The sequence below is a fragment of the Pseudorasbora parva genome, chromosome 25 (assembly GCF_024679245.1).
Source record: "Pseudorasbora parva isolate DD20220531a chromosome 25, ASM2467924v1, whole genome shotgun sequence".
NCBI lineage: Eukaryota > Metazoa > Chordata > Actinopteri > Cypriniformes > Gobionidae > Pseudorasbora > Pseudorasbora parva.
In genome coordinates this window covers 17086290-17105004 of record NC_090196.1, presented here as the reverse complement: position 1 = coordinate 17105004, position 18715 = coordinate 17086290, and the positions used below count along the sequence as shown (strand labels likewise).

General features: G+C 38.1%; 1 protein-coding gene across 10 annotated transcripts in view; it reads right to left on the bottom strand.

Annotated features, from left to right (window-relative positions):
* cadps2 (Ca++-dependent secretion activator 2) overlaps positions 1–18715 on the bottom strand; it is a 194676-nt gene that overhangs the window by 151841 nt on the left and 24120 nt on the right. For all 10 annotated transcript variants that reach the window (XM_067436987.1, XM_067436992.1, XM_067436988.1 and 7 more), the window contains exon 2: positions 2514–2627. In XM_067436987.1, the coding sequence (XP_067293088.1) occupies positions 2514–2627 (114 nt within the window). The remainder of the gene's footprint in view (positions 1–2513; positions 2628–18715) is intronic.

The window sequence follows — 18715 nt, the reverse complement described above, 5'->3', positions numbered from 1 at the left end:
TAGATCTTCTGGCACTGCAGGGTTGAATTATTTAAAAAACAAGCTCTAGGAGTCGCACGATAACTACGTACACGTTGCGGCATTAGTTTTGGCTTTTGTTCACACAGCGCTCGTCCCGGGTCGGTAATCAATTCCGGGACGTGGTTGCTTTCACACAGAAGGCGACCCGGCAATGTTCCGGGAATATTGCGGGTCCGACGTGAAGTGTGAAGGGGGCTATATTGTCCCAGCACCGCCGCCTCCCTTCCACTCACGTCACTCTTTTAAAATCCCCTAAAGCACGAAACATGAGTTTATACTCGATGCGCAGACCGGGTGCCGGTGTGATGAGACGTCATGCTCGGCCAGCTTCTCCTGGAGCTCGTGCTTCTTCGGTTGCGAGCTGCACGCTAAGTTACAAAATTTGGTCTTGTTCAATTTGTTCATATTTGTTGAAATTTGTTCATATATTGTAATGATTTTTTGATTAATGATTTATTGATTTATTTATTGATATTTTAAACGTTTTCCGTTTTCAGTGTTAGTCTTTAGAAATAAAAGTTTATTGATCTTTGAAAAAATGTACCTGCATTATTATGCCATTATCATTATTTTGGATGAAAATGGTCTCAGAACGACAATATTATCGTGTATCGCAATAATTTCTTGGCCAATTTATCGTCCAGCAAAATTTGTTATCGTGACAGGCCTAACGCCGCTTTAGTTCGAGGTAGTGCTAGCAATAATAAATAAAGATGATGATCAACACCTTATGTGTTACCACTGAAATGTAGATGTAATATATTTCCAAATGTAAGCCCATCTTATGCAGAATGCACACTTCATACTGTCGTCTGCCCTGGCTCTAACCTCGAGTGTTTAAGCCTGTTTACTTTTTGCAAACCTTGTGAGCGCGCAAACCCAAATGCTGTGACCTCGCGTCAAATGTTTTTATTGGTTTATTAAGTACAAACAGGCGAGTTATGAAAAATTGAGTGTGAGGGATTTGTTCACTTCACACAAAAAGATTTTGGAATGAGATGGCTAACTGTAGTAGCGTTTAGTCCACTGTCTATAAAAGCCTAATTTAGAGATCACTTTTTTTTTTTTAACTGACAACCGACAACTTTGATCGGTTAATGTTGATACGGTCAACCATCGGTCAAACGGTCATCGGGTAACTCTTTAATGAAGACTTTTTAAAATTTTCCAGAACCAAGTCCGCTGAAAAGGTGGGCATTCATTGTTGCACTCCATACAGGTTGCATGAATACCCCTTTTTTTAACTGTCTACACTACAAGTGGTGCAACATAACAAAACTAGTGATAAACTAACCAATAATTCACTACTCAGCCCCTATCAGACATTTTTTGCTACATTTCATCTTTTAAATAATGAAATGACAACGCAATCCACAAGTCCCTTGTGATTGGTGAAACACGGTGGCATTTGACACACAGAAGCTAAAGAGATGCTTTGATTTCTGCACGATGGCCAGTGAATGACAATTTGGAACTTTGATCAGCCTACCCAGCGTCCTGCACATGTGCTTGAGTGACTATCAGACCAAACTTCAAAGAGCTGCTTCCTATCCAGTGCAATTAATAGAGCGGAGAGTCAACTGATATGACATGATGATCCTATTAGAACGTGATAAGCATGTCCTGTTCTAAAAGAAAAAGAAATTAAGAGAGCGAGTGATAAAAGCAAGAGGGTGATGGACAACGAAAGATGCAAAAAGGTAAAAAAACTCTGATTTGAACGTTTTGTTTGATACTGTACACTGATGCGATCTTATCCAGCGGACCATCTGTTTTGCCTGTTTGTTATTCTGTGGAAAAGCTGCATGCCTATTCGTACCATTAAACAAACATGAAAGACATAAACATAAAAAAGTGAGTGAGGGAAAGAAAAGAAATGGAGGCAGCAAAAAACAATTCAATTCAAAAGCAATTCAATTCCCACTCGAGTAGCAAAATTCAGCCAATCAGTTTTCAATAATGTATCAGTTGACCGAAGCACACAGGGCCTTTTTTCTGCATGTGCAAAAAATAATTTCTTCTAGAATTAAATTCTAGAATATTTGTAGGTAATTTTGAAACTTCCTTTCATCATTTAATATTTCAACCAACTACCAAAGAGAAGAAATCTTAGTAGACATAATAATACAAAAATGTGAGAATGGCACAAGTGATGCAACTGATTATATAAAGGCCAAACTTTTTATGCATTCGCAAGGGCATAGGCGTACATCACAGGGAGGTCGGGGGTCAGGAGTCAGGACCCACCCCAACTGAGGTTTTACATTAATACTTAATAAAGCACATTTTTTAATGATTGTGAAGTTCGTACTTCATGGAACGTAGTACCTACTTAGATAATATGCAGTTTCGAATACTGCAGACACACAACACAAAGACAATAATTCTACAAACTCAAAATGACAACATTAAAAAGGCCACGTTGGACACATTCTAATGGCTATATACATTGAAAGTAGTAAATTTGATACAGAAATTAATTTAATTCTTGCCTCATAGTAACTGCGCACAGCGTTGCAGAAAGCCTCATCCGCGACGATCTGCGTCTCTCCTTTCAGAAAGGCCTGGAAACGCTCCTTTACCACCTGTAACTGCTGCTTGTTCAGCTGAGAAAAGAAGAAACACAAGAGTTTACTGAAGATGTGATGAGTGGAAACTCACTGGCATCACTTCTCATTTCTTCAGCAAAAAAAAGATAAATGACCATAGAAGAGTTTATAATAATGCTTACAGCAGCCCTTCTTCTGGTAACACTAAGAATGTGACGCAGTGCCGCTGAGCATGTGTCAATATAAAAATGCCATTTTCTGCTAAATTGTTATTTTGTAATTGCAATTCACTAGTACAGCAGATGGAAATGGCTTTCCATAAATACAAATATCCTCATTTTACTCGTTTGTATTCATAAATGTGTTTCGGTATTATTGATGTTTTGGTTATGAATAATGAGGGGAAAAACAATTATTTTCCCATCCTTTAATGTGCTTCTAAAGCTGATGCAAAATCAGCAGGAACTGTGGGACAAATGCATCTGTAATGTTTTATAGGCAAAACATCTTTACTCAAAATAGTGTAAAAAAAAAAGTTTTCTGCTTGGAAAAAACAACAACATTAGTCATATTCTTTGATGTTGTTTGGAGGGGATTATTTCCAATCAAATTTACCCAAAGTGAGCATGAGAGGAGGTTTCTTCAGATCAGGACTATACTGCTATTCTTAGTCATAATCATATTTATCCAGGATGGCCATTTGGAAAACCGGCTTTGGCAAAGACCTTGCCAATGTTTTGAAATTAGAAGGAGCCGTCAAGAAAAACAACAACATACTTGAGCCAGCATTTCATATTCCACCCCAAAATGCAGTTCAAATAATCAGTTAAAAAATAAATGAATACTTTTATTTAGCAAGGATTAAATTGATTAAACACATTTAAAAGGTTCTAAAATATTTATATTTCAAATAAATGCTGTTCTTTAGAACGTTCTATTCAAGAACCCTAAAAAATTATCATAAAAAAAAAATAAGTACGGCAACTGTTTTCAAAATTGATCATATTAAGAAATGCAAATCAGCATATTAGATTTCTGAAGGATCATGTAACAATGGAGTAATGATGCGGAAAATTTGCATCACAATTATACAAATTACACATAATATTTTACAAATCTACTTGTTTCACTTAATTAAACAATACGCTATTACTTACTAATTCGTTAATCAGAATTTCTTGTTAGTTAAAGGTCCCGTTTTTCATGTGTTTCTGAAGCTTTGATTATGTTTACAGTGTGCAATATAACATGAGTTCATGTTTCGCGTGTAAAAAAACACAGTATTTTTCACACAATTGACTTATCTGTACACCAATGTTTTCTCTGTCCTAAAAACGGCCTGATGATTTCCTTGTTCTATGAAGTCCCTCCTTCAGAAACACGTAACGAGTTCTGATTGGGCCAGCGCTTCCCGTGTTGTGATTGGACAGCAGCTTAGCGCACTTTGCCCGGAAAGGTCCCGCCTCTTACCATAACGGGGAGATGCAAGCGCTGAATGCGTGCTCTTCTCCACGTGGGAGAGCAAGACCCCGCCCCCTATTTTGCGTGTTCTTGTGGGCGGAGCTTTAGTCAACAAACGGTTCTAGTGACGTCATTCCTGAAGGAAGTGCAGGGGTGTAGTCCAAACCGGCCGTTCGCTGTAGGCTTTGAAAGGGAACTTCTGTTAAATAAAATATCTCGCTTGGCATTGAACTTTGAGCTTTATAATTTTACAGGTATTATTTATGCTCTAACAGCAACATTACACACTAACTAAAGTTTGAAAGAATGAATCCTAGAACAGGACCTTTAATGATAGTTACTATGTTAATATTAAGTTGATTTCTGTGTAGTTATTCGTTAATGTCGAAACACTAAGTGGTTTTATTTGTTTAGTTGTCTGGTCAGAATCTTGGGAGAATCGTGGCGCTGTGCACGTCATATTTTGTAACTTTGAAAAAATGTACCTGCACTATTATGCCATTATCATTATTTTGGATGAAAATGGTCTCAGAACGACAATATTATCGTTTATCACAATCATTTCTTGGCCAATTAATCGTCCAGCAAAATTTGTTATCGTGACAGGCCTAACACACACACACACACACACACACACACACGCGCTGGATAACTTTCGATTCACTATACGTTTGTGTTGTTGACATAATATGCACTTTCATGGTGAATGCCAAAAACAGACGTTTGATGCAGTTTCACTGACCGCCTGCAGTTTCGACTCATGACCGGGAACAAATGACCAGACCAACTCATGACCAGAGTTCAAACACAATTGAACTCTGAACTCTGTTGTTGTTCCCGGAAAAACAAACTGTTTCCTTAAAACTAAGTAATTTGGGAAGCTGAACAAGGTTATCTTTCCCTCACAACCTGGGGGGTATTCCAGAAAGCAGGTTATGTGACATAACCTGGGTATGTTTAAGAGTAAGTTAGCGGATAACCAACTTTCGGGTTCCAAAAACGGAGGTAAATTTCGGGGTATGCAAGTCCACTGTTTCCTTAACACTGAGTAATTTGGGAAACTGAACAAGGTTATCTTTTTCCCTCACAACCAGAAACACACTTCTTAAAGTGTGCATTAAAGTGTGCACCCATGGCATGACATTTTCATTTTAAGAGGTTTTTCAACATTAATATGAGTTCCCCTAGCCTGAATAGTATGGTGGCCCAGTAGTGCAACCGTACTAAATTAAACCACAACACAATGGATTTAATCCACAACACAACAGAAACGAGCAACAACACAACGGAATTGCTCCTGACATCGAGGGGGCTCTCGGAGTGCAAAAAGTTAGTTTTTCTTGCTCTTGCTCTATAGATTGGCCAGTCTTACAAATATATAAACACTACGATCAGTTTTAAGTGTATAACCATTGTATATTTTACACGCGATCACGACACGATGCCCAAGGGAGCACCTGCCAATTCCACCAAGTGGTTGAAACATTGAATTTTATGAATTATTAGAGAATTTGAATTAGTAGAGAATGGATTCAGTTTATCAGTCAGCACAGGCTTTACCATATGGATTCGACAGCACCGCCACAAACAGTGAGTAACAGAGGTGGACAAAGTACACCACTCTATTACTTGAGTAAAAGTAAAAGAACTACTGGTCAAATATTACTCCGTTACAAGTGAAAGTTGTAAAAACTGATTTTTACTTAAGTAAAAGTACAGAAGTATTTGTTTTAAAAAATACTTAAGTATCAAAAGTACATTTCCTTTTTTATGCCAATGCATTATTTTATTATTGTTGTATAAATGCACATTATGCCATCATGGTTTAAGCCAGTCAGTGATGCTCCATCCGACATACTATCATACGAGTAACTTAAACTAATTTAAATACTTGTATATGTTACAAAGCTCTTTAAAAGCTGCTGTCACTTTAAGGCCGAATGCACGGATCCAATACACTGATACACTTCTGATATTCTCCCAACTTAACTCTTCTCTTTCTCCCAGACGTTTATATTTTATAAGACATGCACCAAGTGTATGCCAACTAAACCAATCTTGATTTTTGTTAAAAACTGAAACATACTTTCAAAGTATGGCTATGGGTGCACACACCTGTGCCTATATAAGAACCGTCTTCTTTCATTTAGCTATGAACTGATCAGTGTTCAAAAAAAATTGAGAAAATGTATATAAGATGTAAACCCTATAAAAGTGATTCCTTATAGACTGTCTGAAACAACTACAAAAACCTTTTATAGAAGGGAAGAAAAAAAAATCACCCTCCGACTTTCAGAGCTGCTACAGAATCGACTTTCGACCTAGATAGAAATGTAGTGGAGTAAAAAGTACGGTATTTCTCTTTCAAATGTAGTGAAGTAAAAGTCACAAGTTTCCAGAAAAAATAATACTCCAGTAAAGTACAGATACTCAAAAAGTGTACTTCAGTACAGTACTCAAGTAAATGTACTGTCCACCTCTGGTGAGTAACAGTGTTCATTAATGCCTGATCTGGGATCAGTGAGTTCTGATGTGTAGCTAATCATTCAAGTTCACAGAGACTTTCTTTCTAAATCGTTTAATACTGTCAGTCCCACCGCTGGCCGTCTTGATGTATCAGTGTATCAAGCTGGTGACTAAAATGATCAACTTCACTCATTTCTGTTAGCAGCATGAAACAAATCTGTTATTTAAATTATTAAACTACAGAGAGCAATCAAAGAACACTCTTTATAATGTTCGGATCTGTCAATCACCCGTATATCTGCAGTGCACACTTCTCCAAACTGCCGTTTCAAGGACGCTGCTCTAGTAATAATGCTCAACAGAAGCTCTTACTGTATTCATGTCGATGTCGTGTTTGTTGTTAGCTGTGGTGAAAGCATTTTGTGAGAGAAATAACGTTGCAAAGTTCACTCGTGTTTATTTAGAGCTCTCAGATACAAACAAAATAAACTCACGCTCACAGCGATTTTAACAGCTCGTTACAATCGGTACAGCTATCTTTCCCCAGCTCTCCGTCTCTCTCTGGACTGGCAGTGCTGCAGCTGCTCCTGCTCGCGCCTGACTAAACCACGCCCCCTCCGCAACATAATCTCATTTCAAATGCAAAGATTTCAAACCAATCACAACAGTGGGTGTTTTCACTGAAGACTCACAGCAGGCACGCCCCTTGAAACAGCATTCATGCCAGAGCGCTAAGATCAGTATAGAAAAAAAATGCAAAATTATAGTGTTTTAAATTAAATTAAATTTCTAAATTATGTTTTTTTAAAGGGGGGGGGGGGGGTGAAACACTCAGTTTCAGTCAATCTCATGTCAATCTTGAGTACCTATAGAGTACTATTGCATCCTTCATATCTCCGAAAAGTCTTTAGTTTTATTATATTTATAAAAGAAATATGGGCTGTACCGAGTCTTTCCGGAAAAAACCGAGCGGCTGGAGGCGTATCGTGTGGGCGGAGCTAAAGAATGACGAATGCGCACAAAGCGGTGATGTCCTCAAGTGTGGAGGAACCCATGGCTATCGAGCTCAGCTAATACAGATAATGATCCAGAATCAAATCTGAGGCAGAAATAAATTGAACAGGAAAAACAGCAACATCAGGACGTCCGTCTCTGTGGTATGTACTGTATTTAGTGGCCTTTGTGTGCAGTTTATGAGGACATGATTCGGTTTATGGACTATTGTATGCGACTAGACCTTAGAGGTAGCAAGCAAAACGGTTTTGCACGTCAGACTAGGGTAACGTTATACAACAGAGAACAGCAATGGAGTAACCGTTAGCGCATTTGAATGACGAAGCAAGCGATCGTGTCGTTTACTGATGTTTACTCATGCGACGATAGCCAACAGCACAGACATTTGAAGCCGTTTTACTCACCGGCTGCTTCCAAAGCAGGACCGAACCTTTATCGCTGGGACCGCTCCGTCAAAAACACACTTCTTTGATATGATTTGGTAAAGTCCTGACAGCAGTGGCGTGTAAATCCACTTTGAGACGCGACTGAAACGATGTTGTGAAGCTTCCATCATTTCTGCGTTCAAATCGGTTCAAATGCAGCGCTGCCTTCCCGGAATGCTGTGCTGAAGCGTTGAAGTTGCTCGACGTCACCCATAGGAATAACGTGGAGCGCGGCGCGCGACATAAGTCTTCACGGAGGACTGGTTCTGCATCTGAGATGGTGTTTACGGCGTGCATTTCCTCTCTCACGCTCTGGTCACGCGCGCGCTCACCCTACCGGGAGAAGAGCCCGTACGGCCCATACAAGGACCTTCCATTCTATTAACGTCAAGTAGACCCATACTCGAAAAAAACTCTCCGAAACTTGTGAGAAACCGGAAGGAGTATTTTTGACACAGAAATACTCCATCAAACGTCCAACATTAGTTTTTGAAACTTTGACTATGTTTAGGATGGGAATCCAAGTCTTTCACAGTGTAAAAAGCTCAGTATGCATGAAACAGCATTTCACCCCCCCTTTAAATGTAAAAACCATACTAAGAATATAAGTACACCTCAGGAAACATTACAAAATAATAATAAAAATCCATGCCATGGGACCTTTAAGGCGACTGTTGATTTTGTGGTCTAAAAAACAAAATGACAGCGCTGCCGACGGCTTCCGTAAACCCAAACCAAGCTCATTATTGGCGCTCTTGCTCTAGTTCTGCTTGATGTGCGCAAGCACATAACAGAAGATAACCGAGAAGTGCCCATACAAGGACATATACATACATACATACATACAACTAACTTTTACATTTTGGCCATTTTTAGCATGAGAATCCAACGCATTAACAGTATAAATACCTCCCCTCTCATCATCTCATGATCCCAATATTGTGGAGTGTCTTGTCTCAATAGCTAAGTGTATCATCACATCCTTAGCTTGTACATTGTGCAAAGTGTAAACCATGAATAAGTCAGATTTGTTTGCAAATACATCATGAAGCTATGCCACAAATCACTCTTGAAGGACACTTTTCAGACCTAAAGTGCTATTGTTACCATTTAAAAAAAAATCATATACCGGTATAACATGACAGAACACAAAGAGATCATTGACCATGATCGTGATCCTGAAAAGCTGTGTAGCAAACTGCTCTGTTTATTTCCCTTCCTGTCAGATACATGGTGAGCCCTCCAGCAAATGTAACAGATGAAAGGTGCTGCGACTGCCAAAGGTTTTAAAACCACTGTTCTATTTGCAGTGAACTACAGGATATCCTTGATTTGATGGCATGAACCTGTTAGGCATCTAAAGTCCATGTCTCGTGAAGTCTTTGAATTAGACATCTGTTTCAAAATACAAACAGATCCCATGCTGATTCAAACACGTCGCTGGTGTTGTTTACCATGTTGCGGTGCTATTAGCATGTTAACCGGAGACAGTCTTTAATAAGAGCACTCGTTTGTGACATCAGCTTCACAACAGCATAGTGCTTGCATCTCCTCTATGTAGCACTCGCTGTTGTCTCGCTTTCAGTGGCTCATTCACTTTCCATTGTGATTTATTCGACCTTGTCTCTTCGTGAGACACATTCAGTCTCTCTTGTTTGTAAGGCAAGCCTCACTCTAATATCCCCCACACAGGCGGCATACTGAGCAGCAAAGAAAAAAGTGATAAAGTACAGCACAGCGCTAGTATCATTGACAATATTTTAAAATTAAATATTGATATGTTAATACAACACATGCATTAATTCCGTAAATAATACCTCCTTGACAGTAACTAAGTATCTGGTTGACACTCCAACACAGTAGGTGGCGGTACTGCACCTTAACGCTGGATGCCACCCAGCATAAAAAGAAAAAAAAAGACGACAAGGATGCAATGGCAGTGTACAAAATTGCAAACTCTCGAGTAGATACTTATCAAGTAGTTTCTTTGCGTATGCTAAAAAGTATGTATATCTATATAGCATGAATTTGTGTAGTATGAATGTAATCTGAATTTCACACATTCGTTGTCATTATCATGTGACCTACCAACATTATTTACATAGCTTCACTCCCATTCATTCACAAATTCTCTCCTGTGGCCTCTAGGGATAGCAAAGTGTCCACTGTATGCATACTTCAGAATCTGGACAGACATAGAAGGTCATTCTGGTACGTTTTGACTAATAGTACTGCGGACATACTTCTTGTGTCACATACTGTTTTTGCTATATCACTCTTATAAGAAAAGGTGCTACGTAGTTGGAACCCCTAAAAGGTTCACTGCAAAAAATGCTTTTCTTACTTAGAATTTTTGTCTTGTTTCCAGTCCAAACATCTAAACATTCTTAAAACAAGAAGTATTTACTAGACAAGCAAAAGTAATTGTCTTATTTTGGTAAAAAATAACTCAAAATTAAGAGAGTTTTTGCTAAGATAAGAAATGATAAAATTTTAAAGACAATTTTTTTTTTTGCAGTGTTCTATATAGAACCCTTTTTAAGTGCCAAAAGGGTTCTTTCTTGTCATTAGAACTTTTAGCATAAAAGAGTCTTTGGAGTATACTCAACTATACTTCTATATATAACCTTTTAAGGGTTCCAAATACGTAGCGCCGATACAACCTTTTCTTCTAAGAGTGCAGGACAGTATGCTCTTTTAGAGGCAGCTAATGTGGAGCTACTACTGCCACACAAACTCATCAAAGGAGGTAGAAGAAAAAATAATAATAATAAAAAAATCAGACGAGAAAAAAAAAAAAAGTGACAAAAGCAAGACACTCTACCCGTCCCTAAAAAACAATCCTCTTCAGTGTCAGAAGGTCAGCAGAAAGTGCTGAACAAAAGCAAGTTCTTGTATGCTTTTGACAGTTATGATTACAAAATCTCTCTCTGCCTCCCATACTTATATTTCGAGTGCATTGGTCAACAAAGACAAAACAAAATGAAATTAAAGATGAATTTGACTAAAAGCATTCATTTAGTGATTTGTTTTTAAATGAATATGAGTGTCAGGATGCAAGAATCGATCGTTTTATTTGTCAGAGTGGACAACAAGGGACAATTCCTCATGACATCCCGGCAGAAAGAAAACAATTTTTCCCAGTCCTCCACGATGGGTTCAGGGAAAAATAAAGATAAATTCTGGCCAACAATAGCAGAGGTGTTTCAGCAACCTATTGTGAGTACTGGAATTAGCATTAAGCTAGGACACTGCTTCAGTAGCAATTGTTTTTTACACTGTTGTTCATGGAAGTCAGCCGCCCGTCCTGCCTTCTCGATGACATCACGCATGTTGTTAAAGACGCCAAACGATGATTGGTCGGGCAGCAGCGTATAGTCTGACATGTTTCTTGCCCAAATCATGACAAGAATATAGGAGTCAAAATCGCATAATCTGGTAACACTATTTTAGGGTTCAATTCTCTCTAACTAGTTGCTTATTAGCATGCATATTACTAGGATATTTTTTACTTATAAAGCACATTAATGCCTTATTCTGCATGACGTTATTCTACACCCATTAATCCTACCCAATACCTAAATTTAAAAGCTACAAAAAACAACTTACTAACTATTAATAAGCAGAGTTTAAAAAAAAACTATTAATATTTATTACTAATAATAAATTAAGTTTATTGAGGCAAAAGTGGTAGTTAATAGTGAATATGTGTTCCTCATACTAAAGGACAAAGTGGCTATCCTAACAGACAAAAATATTGTGTATTCTCTGAACACGGCATAAAACTGACAGTGAATTATATAATCATTAGTACAATTTATGAACCAAACCAAAAAGTGTGACTCTGTACATAGACGGCAGAGAGTGCTACATGGAGGAGATGCAAAAAACTATGCTGTTGCTGTGCTGATATCACGGACAAGTGCACTTCCGTCTCTGATAAAACTGAAACATATTCACGACATGGTAAACAAGTCACCTTTATTTACAGAGCGCTTTTTACAATGGTGAATGTTTCAAAGCAGCTTCAGTGTTAACAGGAAATAATGCAACAGAATTTGATTCGGCTGTACAGCCGCTATGTGCTATCAGCATGGGGTCGGTTTGTATTTAGAAACTGAATTAGCTTTCTTGCAGACATCCAAGACTTCATGAGGCATAGACTTTAGATGCCTAACAATTTAAATTCACTGGACATGCAACGGCCACCAGCGGTTGCTCGTCGAAGTGTCACTCAAAAATCAAAAACTCTCACTGGAAAGAAATAACTTCTAGTTACTGCAAGATGCTGACTGTGAAAAGGACATGACATTTTATCACAACATTTTTGGTGGTGGACTTGAGTCTGGTTGCTGTCAGAGCTGATATTGTTTGGTGTGAAGGTGGTTTTCCGAGGGTCTCCGGTAGGGAAAATGAAGCAAAATTAAGAAATTTAGTCGCACTTAAAAGCTGTTATCTGTACATAGTGATATACAGTGGGCAAAGGTAACAATATCAGATTTTCACATGATTATTGCGGCCAAAATTCACTAAAATTCGCTTGGTGAAAATTCGCAGGTGAAATCAGTTGAAATTATATCTTCGATTCCTCTGCCAATACAAAATACAAGTGCAGAAAGTTGGAAAAGGCGGGTTTAACATTTTTGTCCAGAAAGCCTAGAACTACCCGACTGATGGAGAGAAGGAGGACAGAAATTAAACGTTTATTGACTCACTCACAGCTCTAATAACAAAAATCAGCTCAGGGAAAACCTCTCAAATGGTTATTGTAGTGGGCGAAAGCATTGTAGCCTTACAGTTCAGGTTTACTCTAGTTCACACACCCACCCAGAAAACACAACATGAGTACTTCATAAACTTCATTAAATGCTCCCAAAGTGTCAGCTGCTCACTTGGTGCAGCATATGGGAATTATTTTTTGTTTCTTTTGCTATTATAACAAAAACCTGTTGGTCAGATTGCCTCCAGTTTCTCATTCTTAATGTATTTTTCTTTTGTTCTTTTTTCTCACATTCTTACATTGTTGGCGTTTTGCTTTTGCCACTCCCTGAGCATGACAACCCCTTCACATCGTCATGGCAACATCATCCACAGCATGGCAAGACTCGGCTTCCAAAGACCAGCCTGGCTGCTGCAGCAAGTCATTTTCTTTTTTCATATCGGCGACAAAAGGCAAAAAGGCAATCATTAAAGGACTACTAGTTGCCATTATTAATCGACTGAGTAAAAGAAATGCAAAGTAAGTTTTGAACTAGAAATATGTCAAAGGATTTCAAGGTAAGAAGTCAAAATGCTACAGCAGATACAATTGAACAGAACTGAAAGCTATTAAGAAGTTGTTTTAATCATAAAATGGTTATGTGAGCACAGAAAGAATCTAAAAGTTCTGACAATACTAATACATTATGCTTTTTTTCTCTCACATGGAACAAAAAAACAGAAACTCTGAAAATATGGCTCTTCAATCATCCAACTAAAGTATACCGTGACTAAAGCAAACAAAGTGTCAAAAAAAGCACCTGAAAGTGACTACATTCCTATCCAGTCACACGATACTGATGTGTGAAGAAAAGACTGAAATAAGTACTGTACCCATATAAAACACCAGCAGCCTACAATGACACATTCAAATACTTAAAGATAAAATTACTTATTTTGGATTCTACAAATGAATTTAGGCATCAAAGCAGTACAGTATAATGTGGGGTATGAAAAAATTGGTATTCATTCTAAAATTAGCTGGCTATTAGTGTCAAATAAAAAAAAGTTTTTTTAATCATAAAAGGGTACATAACACACAGTTTCTGCAGTCTCATGTTAAACCTGAGTACCTATAGAGTAGTATTTCATCCTTCATATGCATTTATCAGATTTATAAAAGACAGATACGCTGTACCGATTCTTTCTGAAAACAGCCGAACTCCTGAAGGCGTGCGGGGGGCGGGGCTAAAGAATCTCGGCACACACACACACACTCTGGATAACTTTCGTTCCACTATACGTTTGTGTAGTTGACAGTATATGCACTTATGTGGCAACTGATAAAGAATCAGGATCAAAATCTAATACATTTTTTTTCAGAATTAAATTGAATGAATATGTGTCTGAGCGGGTCTAAATTCAATTACTGTCTATTTCAGTACGTTACAATTATATTTCCAGAAAGAAAGTGGTTATTTTTTTGAGGCTGAGCTGTATTCTCATCACCTAAACACCTCACAGTTCTGTGGACCAGCACTAGGAGTATAGCTAGCCTTCAGTTGAAGCTGTCATTTTCTATTGGATCATAACTTTGACTGACGTGGGTCATCAGCCAATTCAATTTTGATGCGTAGTGATAGAACGGCCCAGAGATGTGTCGGCACTAACTGATGTCATCAGCCGTTTGAACCTTTCGCGGGTCGTTGGCCATCTATGTGAAAAAAGCTATGGCCCCCTGAGGATGACGGACTGTGCAATCTTAATGTCTTGTCCATCCTGATGTCAAGCTGGTAACGTTAGCTGTCAAGCTGTTTTTTTTCTGTTTCTTTTGATATTCTTGTTGGTCTGTTTTTTTGTTTGTTTGTTTAAGAGTATTTGTGTCAGTGAGTTGACTTTGATTCTTTTCACCAGTTGCTTAAACGGTGACATGAGTGCAGTGGTATCAATAAATAGTTAAATATCCATTTTATCTCGCGTCATTTTATATTGGTAACGAGCACTTTGAAAGCGGGGTCCGTCACAGTAGTGCATACAGTGCATGATTGTATTTTGTATGTATTGGTGTGTGTGTTGTTATGATGATGGCGTGGGGTGTGTTGGTCATTAGTGAAGGCCCTGACTGAAACCCCATGGTACGCTACTGAATTTGATGCAGTTTCACTGACCGCCTGCGGTTTCGACAGTTTCGTTTTGACAGGGAACAAACAAACACACTTGCAGAAGTCTGTTGCTGCTCTGGAAAAACAAACTGCATCCACCGTTTCCTTAAAGGGTTAGTTCATCCAAAAGTTAAATTTATGTCATGTATGACTTAGCCTAATGTCGTTCCACACCCGTACGACCTCAGTTCATCTTCAAAACACAGTTTTAGATATTGTATATTTAGTCTGACAGTGTATGTGTATTCACACTATACTGTCCATGTCCAGAAAGGTCTGAAAGTAGTCCATATGGGACATCAGTTGGTTAATTATAATCTGTTGAAGCATCGAAAATACATTTTGGTCCAAAAACACCAAAAACTACGACTTTATTCAGCATTGTCTTCAATTCCGGTTTTGTTTTTAATCCTCAAATAAAGATTCAAACGGTTATGAATCAGCATACACCGAATCACGAATCAATCTGCTGATTCATGATCGTTTGAATCTTTACTTAAGGTTTGAAAACAGATGTAGAAGAGAAGACGATGCTGAATAAAGTCATAGTTTTTGTAATTTTTGGACCGATATGTATTGTCGACACTTCAAGAGATTCTAATTAACCAACTGATGTCACATATGGACTACTTTGATGATGTTACCTTTATTACCTTTCTGGACATGGACAGTATAGTGTGCATTCACTTTCATTGGAGGAACAGAAAAGCTCTCAGACTGAATATAAAATCATTAATTTGTTAATCATTAATTAATATGAGTCATTAATGACATCAATTTCATTTTTGGGTGAACTAACCCTTTAACACAGAGTTATTTGGGATGCTGGACATGGTTATCTTTCCCTCACAACCATAAACGCACTTCTTTAGTGACATTGTTGATTTCGTGGACCGTGCTCTTGATCTAGCTCTGGTTGATGTGCTCACGGACTCATCCGGGAGAAGTGTCCATGCAAAGAAGTCTGCCCTTTATGACCTCATACAGGGCCATACTAAAAATAAACTTGTTCAATTCCTGAAGGAGTGTATTTAAGCCTTTTGCGAGTACAGAATTTTTTTAGGGTCATGTTTAGCATGAGAATCCACCTCTTTAACAGTGTAAATGAGTCAGAATGCTAAAGTACCTTTTCCTTCATTCCAAAAAATCAAGTGTCATGAGGCTCAAGCAAGAAAGTCCATAAGGGCATCATGGAGCAGGTGTCACCTGGCACTCTCCTCCCAAGCCTTGCCAAAACATACACTCCTCCTACTAATCAAACACACACTCACCTCTCCTTCAACAAACATGCAACACTGCATCGCTTCACTGAAACAGCAGTGTGTAATATTAGATAACACTTTCTGAAAACAAAATTTACATCGAATTAAGGAGGAAATATTAGAGCTAGGAGATGACATCCATTATTGTTCCGACTATGTTCAAAATATTTAGAACGTATTGTACATAGTGGGTGTTTATTTTTTATATACTTAAAAAAAATTGTTGGCAGGAAAAGTATGTTATAAGGGTCAATGATATGACAAACATATTTTTGTGCATTATTTCCTTTAAAAATAATTTGATAAATGAATTACATATATCACTTTATTATATAAAACCTATTTAGTTGGAATTAATTTTTAGCACATTCAAATAATACATATTACTTTATGTTTTGTTATCTTAAACCCCCAAAATGTCAGGTGGTTCAACTGTCCAAACAAATGAACAGACTATTTTTAAAAAAGTGTCTTCAAAATACAAAATTAAAAACTATGGCATCATTTTATAAATATCAGTTGTTTTTAAAGCTGTTGAGATAATTGAAAAACCTTTGTCTAGCAATTCTCAGATGTCAGGGGGACACAATTGCAAACATCGTTCTTTTATTATGAATTGACAAGGTAATAACTAAACATGATAATGCATCAGCCAGATGACCCCAACTGATCCTTGTGGCAGAGTGTAAAGGCTAATTTCACATATGGGTAGGTTGGTACACTTTCCATGTCAGGTGGTATAAATACAGTATATACATACTATTTGTATATAAATACAGTAGATATCACATATTCGCTAGTTAATTGAGCATAGACTAATTAATTCCAAACATTCATAAACGGGGTGCATGTTCACGCTCATTCATAATTTGCATTACAACTATGTAAACTACGTGTCCAGGAACGCTGTGGAATCTTCTGGACCTCCTTCTTCGGTTTGGCTCTAGTATATTACATATATTGAAGAGACTAATTGGCCATAGGCCTAGCAATATTTAATTATCGTGTGGCCACCAAAGCATTTTTAGCCAGCTTAATGCCTGGTGCTCTTTTGAGATCTGCAAGCTGGTGGCGATTGAAAGCGCTTAGCAAGCACAGCCTTTTTTCTTAGGGATACTTTGGTTGCTATGATACAAAATACCCATGGCAATAATGTGTTACTAGTAACTAATTTTAAGATCATTACTGAAGACAAAAATGCTGTAACTCCTCCATTGTTCAGTCATTGTACAAGTAGCATGATTGGTCCTGCCCCTCCTCCACTGTGATTGGACGACAGGGTAAAAAGTGACAGTGACGAGCGCCGTATTACTCAAAGTTGAACCGTTGAAAAAAAAGACAGGGCAAACTCATGAAATACTATTATGGTACATAGTGCATTAAGGTGCAATGTCATCAGTTTGCCTAAATTAGAAGACAGAACATTCACATTTTTATGCACCATATACACGTGGGAGGGAGCAGGTGTACATTTCTTTCATACCAACGGAAACTTTTTACACAAATGCGTTCTGCTTGCATTTCATGAATGAGACCTAATGTTCATGAATCATGACTCAAAATATTCATTACATTCAAAATAAAATGTCGTAATTGGCAAGTTTAATTTAGTGAATGGCCTCTCTCTTGGAAATGTTCTCTCCCTTCCGCTAAAATGGATCACGGATTTTCATGACATCACCGCGGACTTCAGCTTCTCATCACATCTTCTATCCAATCAAAATGCTCTAGAATCTGAAGCTTCCTAACTCATTTTCTGCATGGTGAATGACACACAATGCAGTATATAGGGGATAAGGAACGCTTCAGTCTGTGCAAATGCTTTCAGTTGAGGAGAATGAAGTCTGGTTTCACGTTAGTTTCACACGCGCGCACACACACACACACACACACACACACACACACACACACACACACACACACACACACACACACACACACACACACACACACACACACACACACAGTCTTCTCCGTTCCAAAGACACGAAAGCACAGAGCAGATCACATGCCCGAGTCAATGCAGACGACAAAACATATCAGACTCATCTGAATTCTTCATAGAATGCTGTATTTTAAAGCGATATGGAAAAGATTATGATGAGAAATGATTAGAGATTAGGAGAAAATGGCAGCTTTACCGAGCTGAAAGGCTCTAGTCAAACTGTGAAACAAACTAAATGTTATTTGCCATTTAAAAAAAAGGGGAGGAGCTGCTTGATACGTCCCACCCTGTCTTCCTGCTTCAAGGGAAATTACGTCAATACATTGAATAATGCTGCGCGTTTCAAGGCATGTCAGTGGCCCTTTAAAACCCTGTCATCTTAACAATTCCCAAACACTCACAAGAGGGTCAAATCTCACTTTGTTAGAGAAAAACAATTTAGCCCAAATAGAAGCTACCAATTCCTCCACTCTCTTAAGTCACCATATACGCTCATGGCTGCATGTGATTGGGTTTTTCTAAACAAACATCCACCTCTAGCAACTCCTATATGGATAAACAGGCAAAAAGGAAGAAAGAGACAGAAACAAAGAGAGCAATAAAAGAACGTGTACGTGTATGTGACAGTGATTCCCATCGGTACTATTGGGAGCTAATGGAGAAGAAACACTGCAGACATTTATCACAGAACAACATGCAGAGCTAACAACCC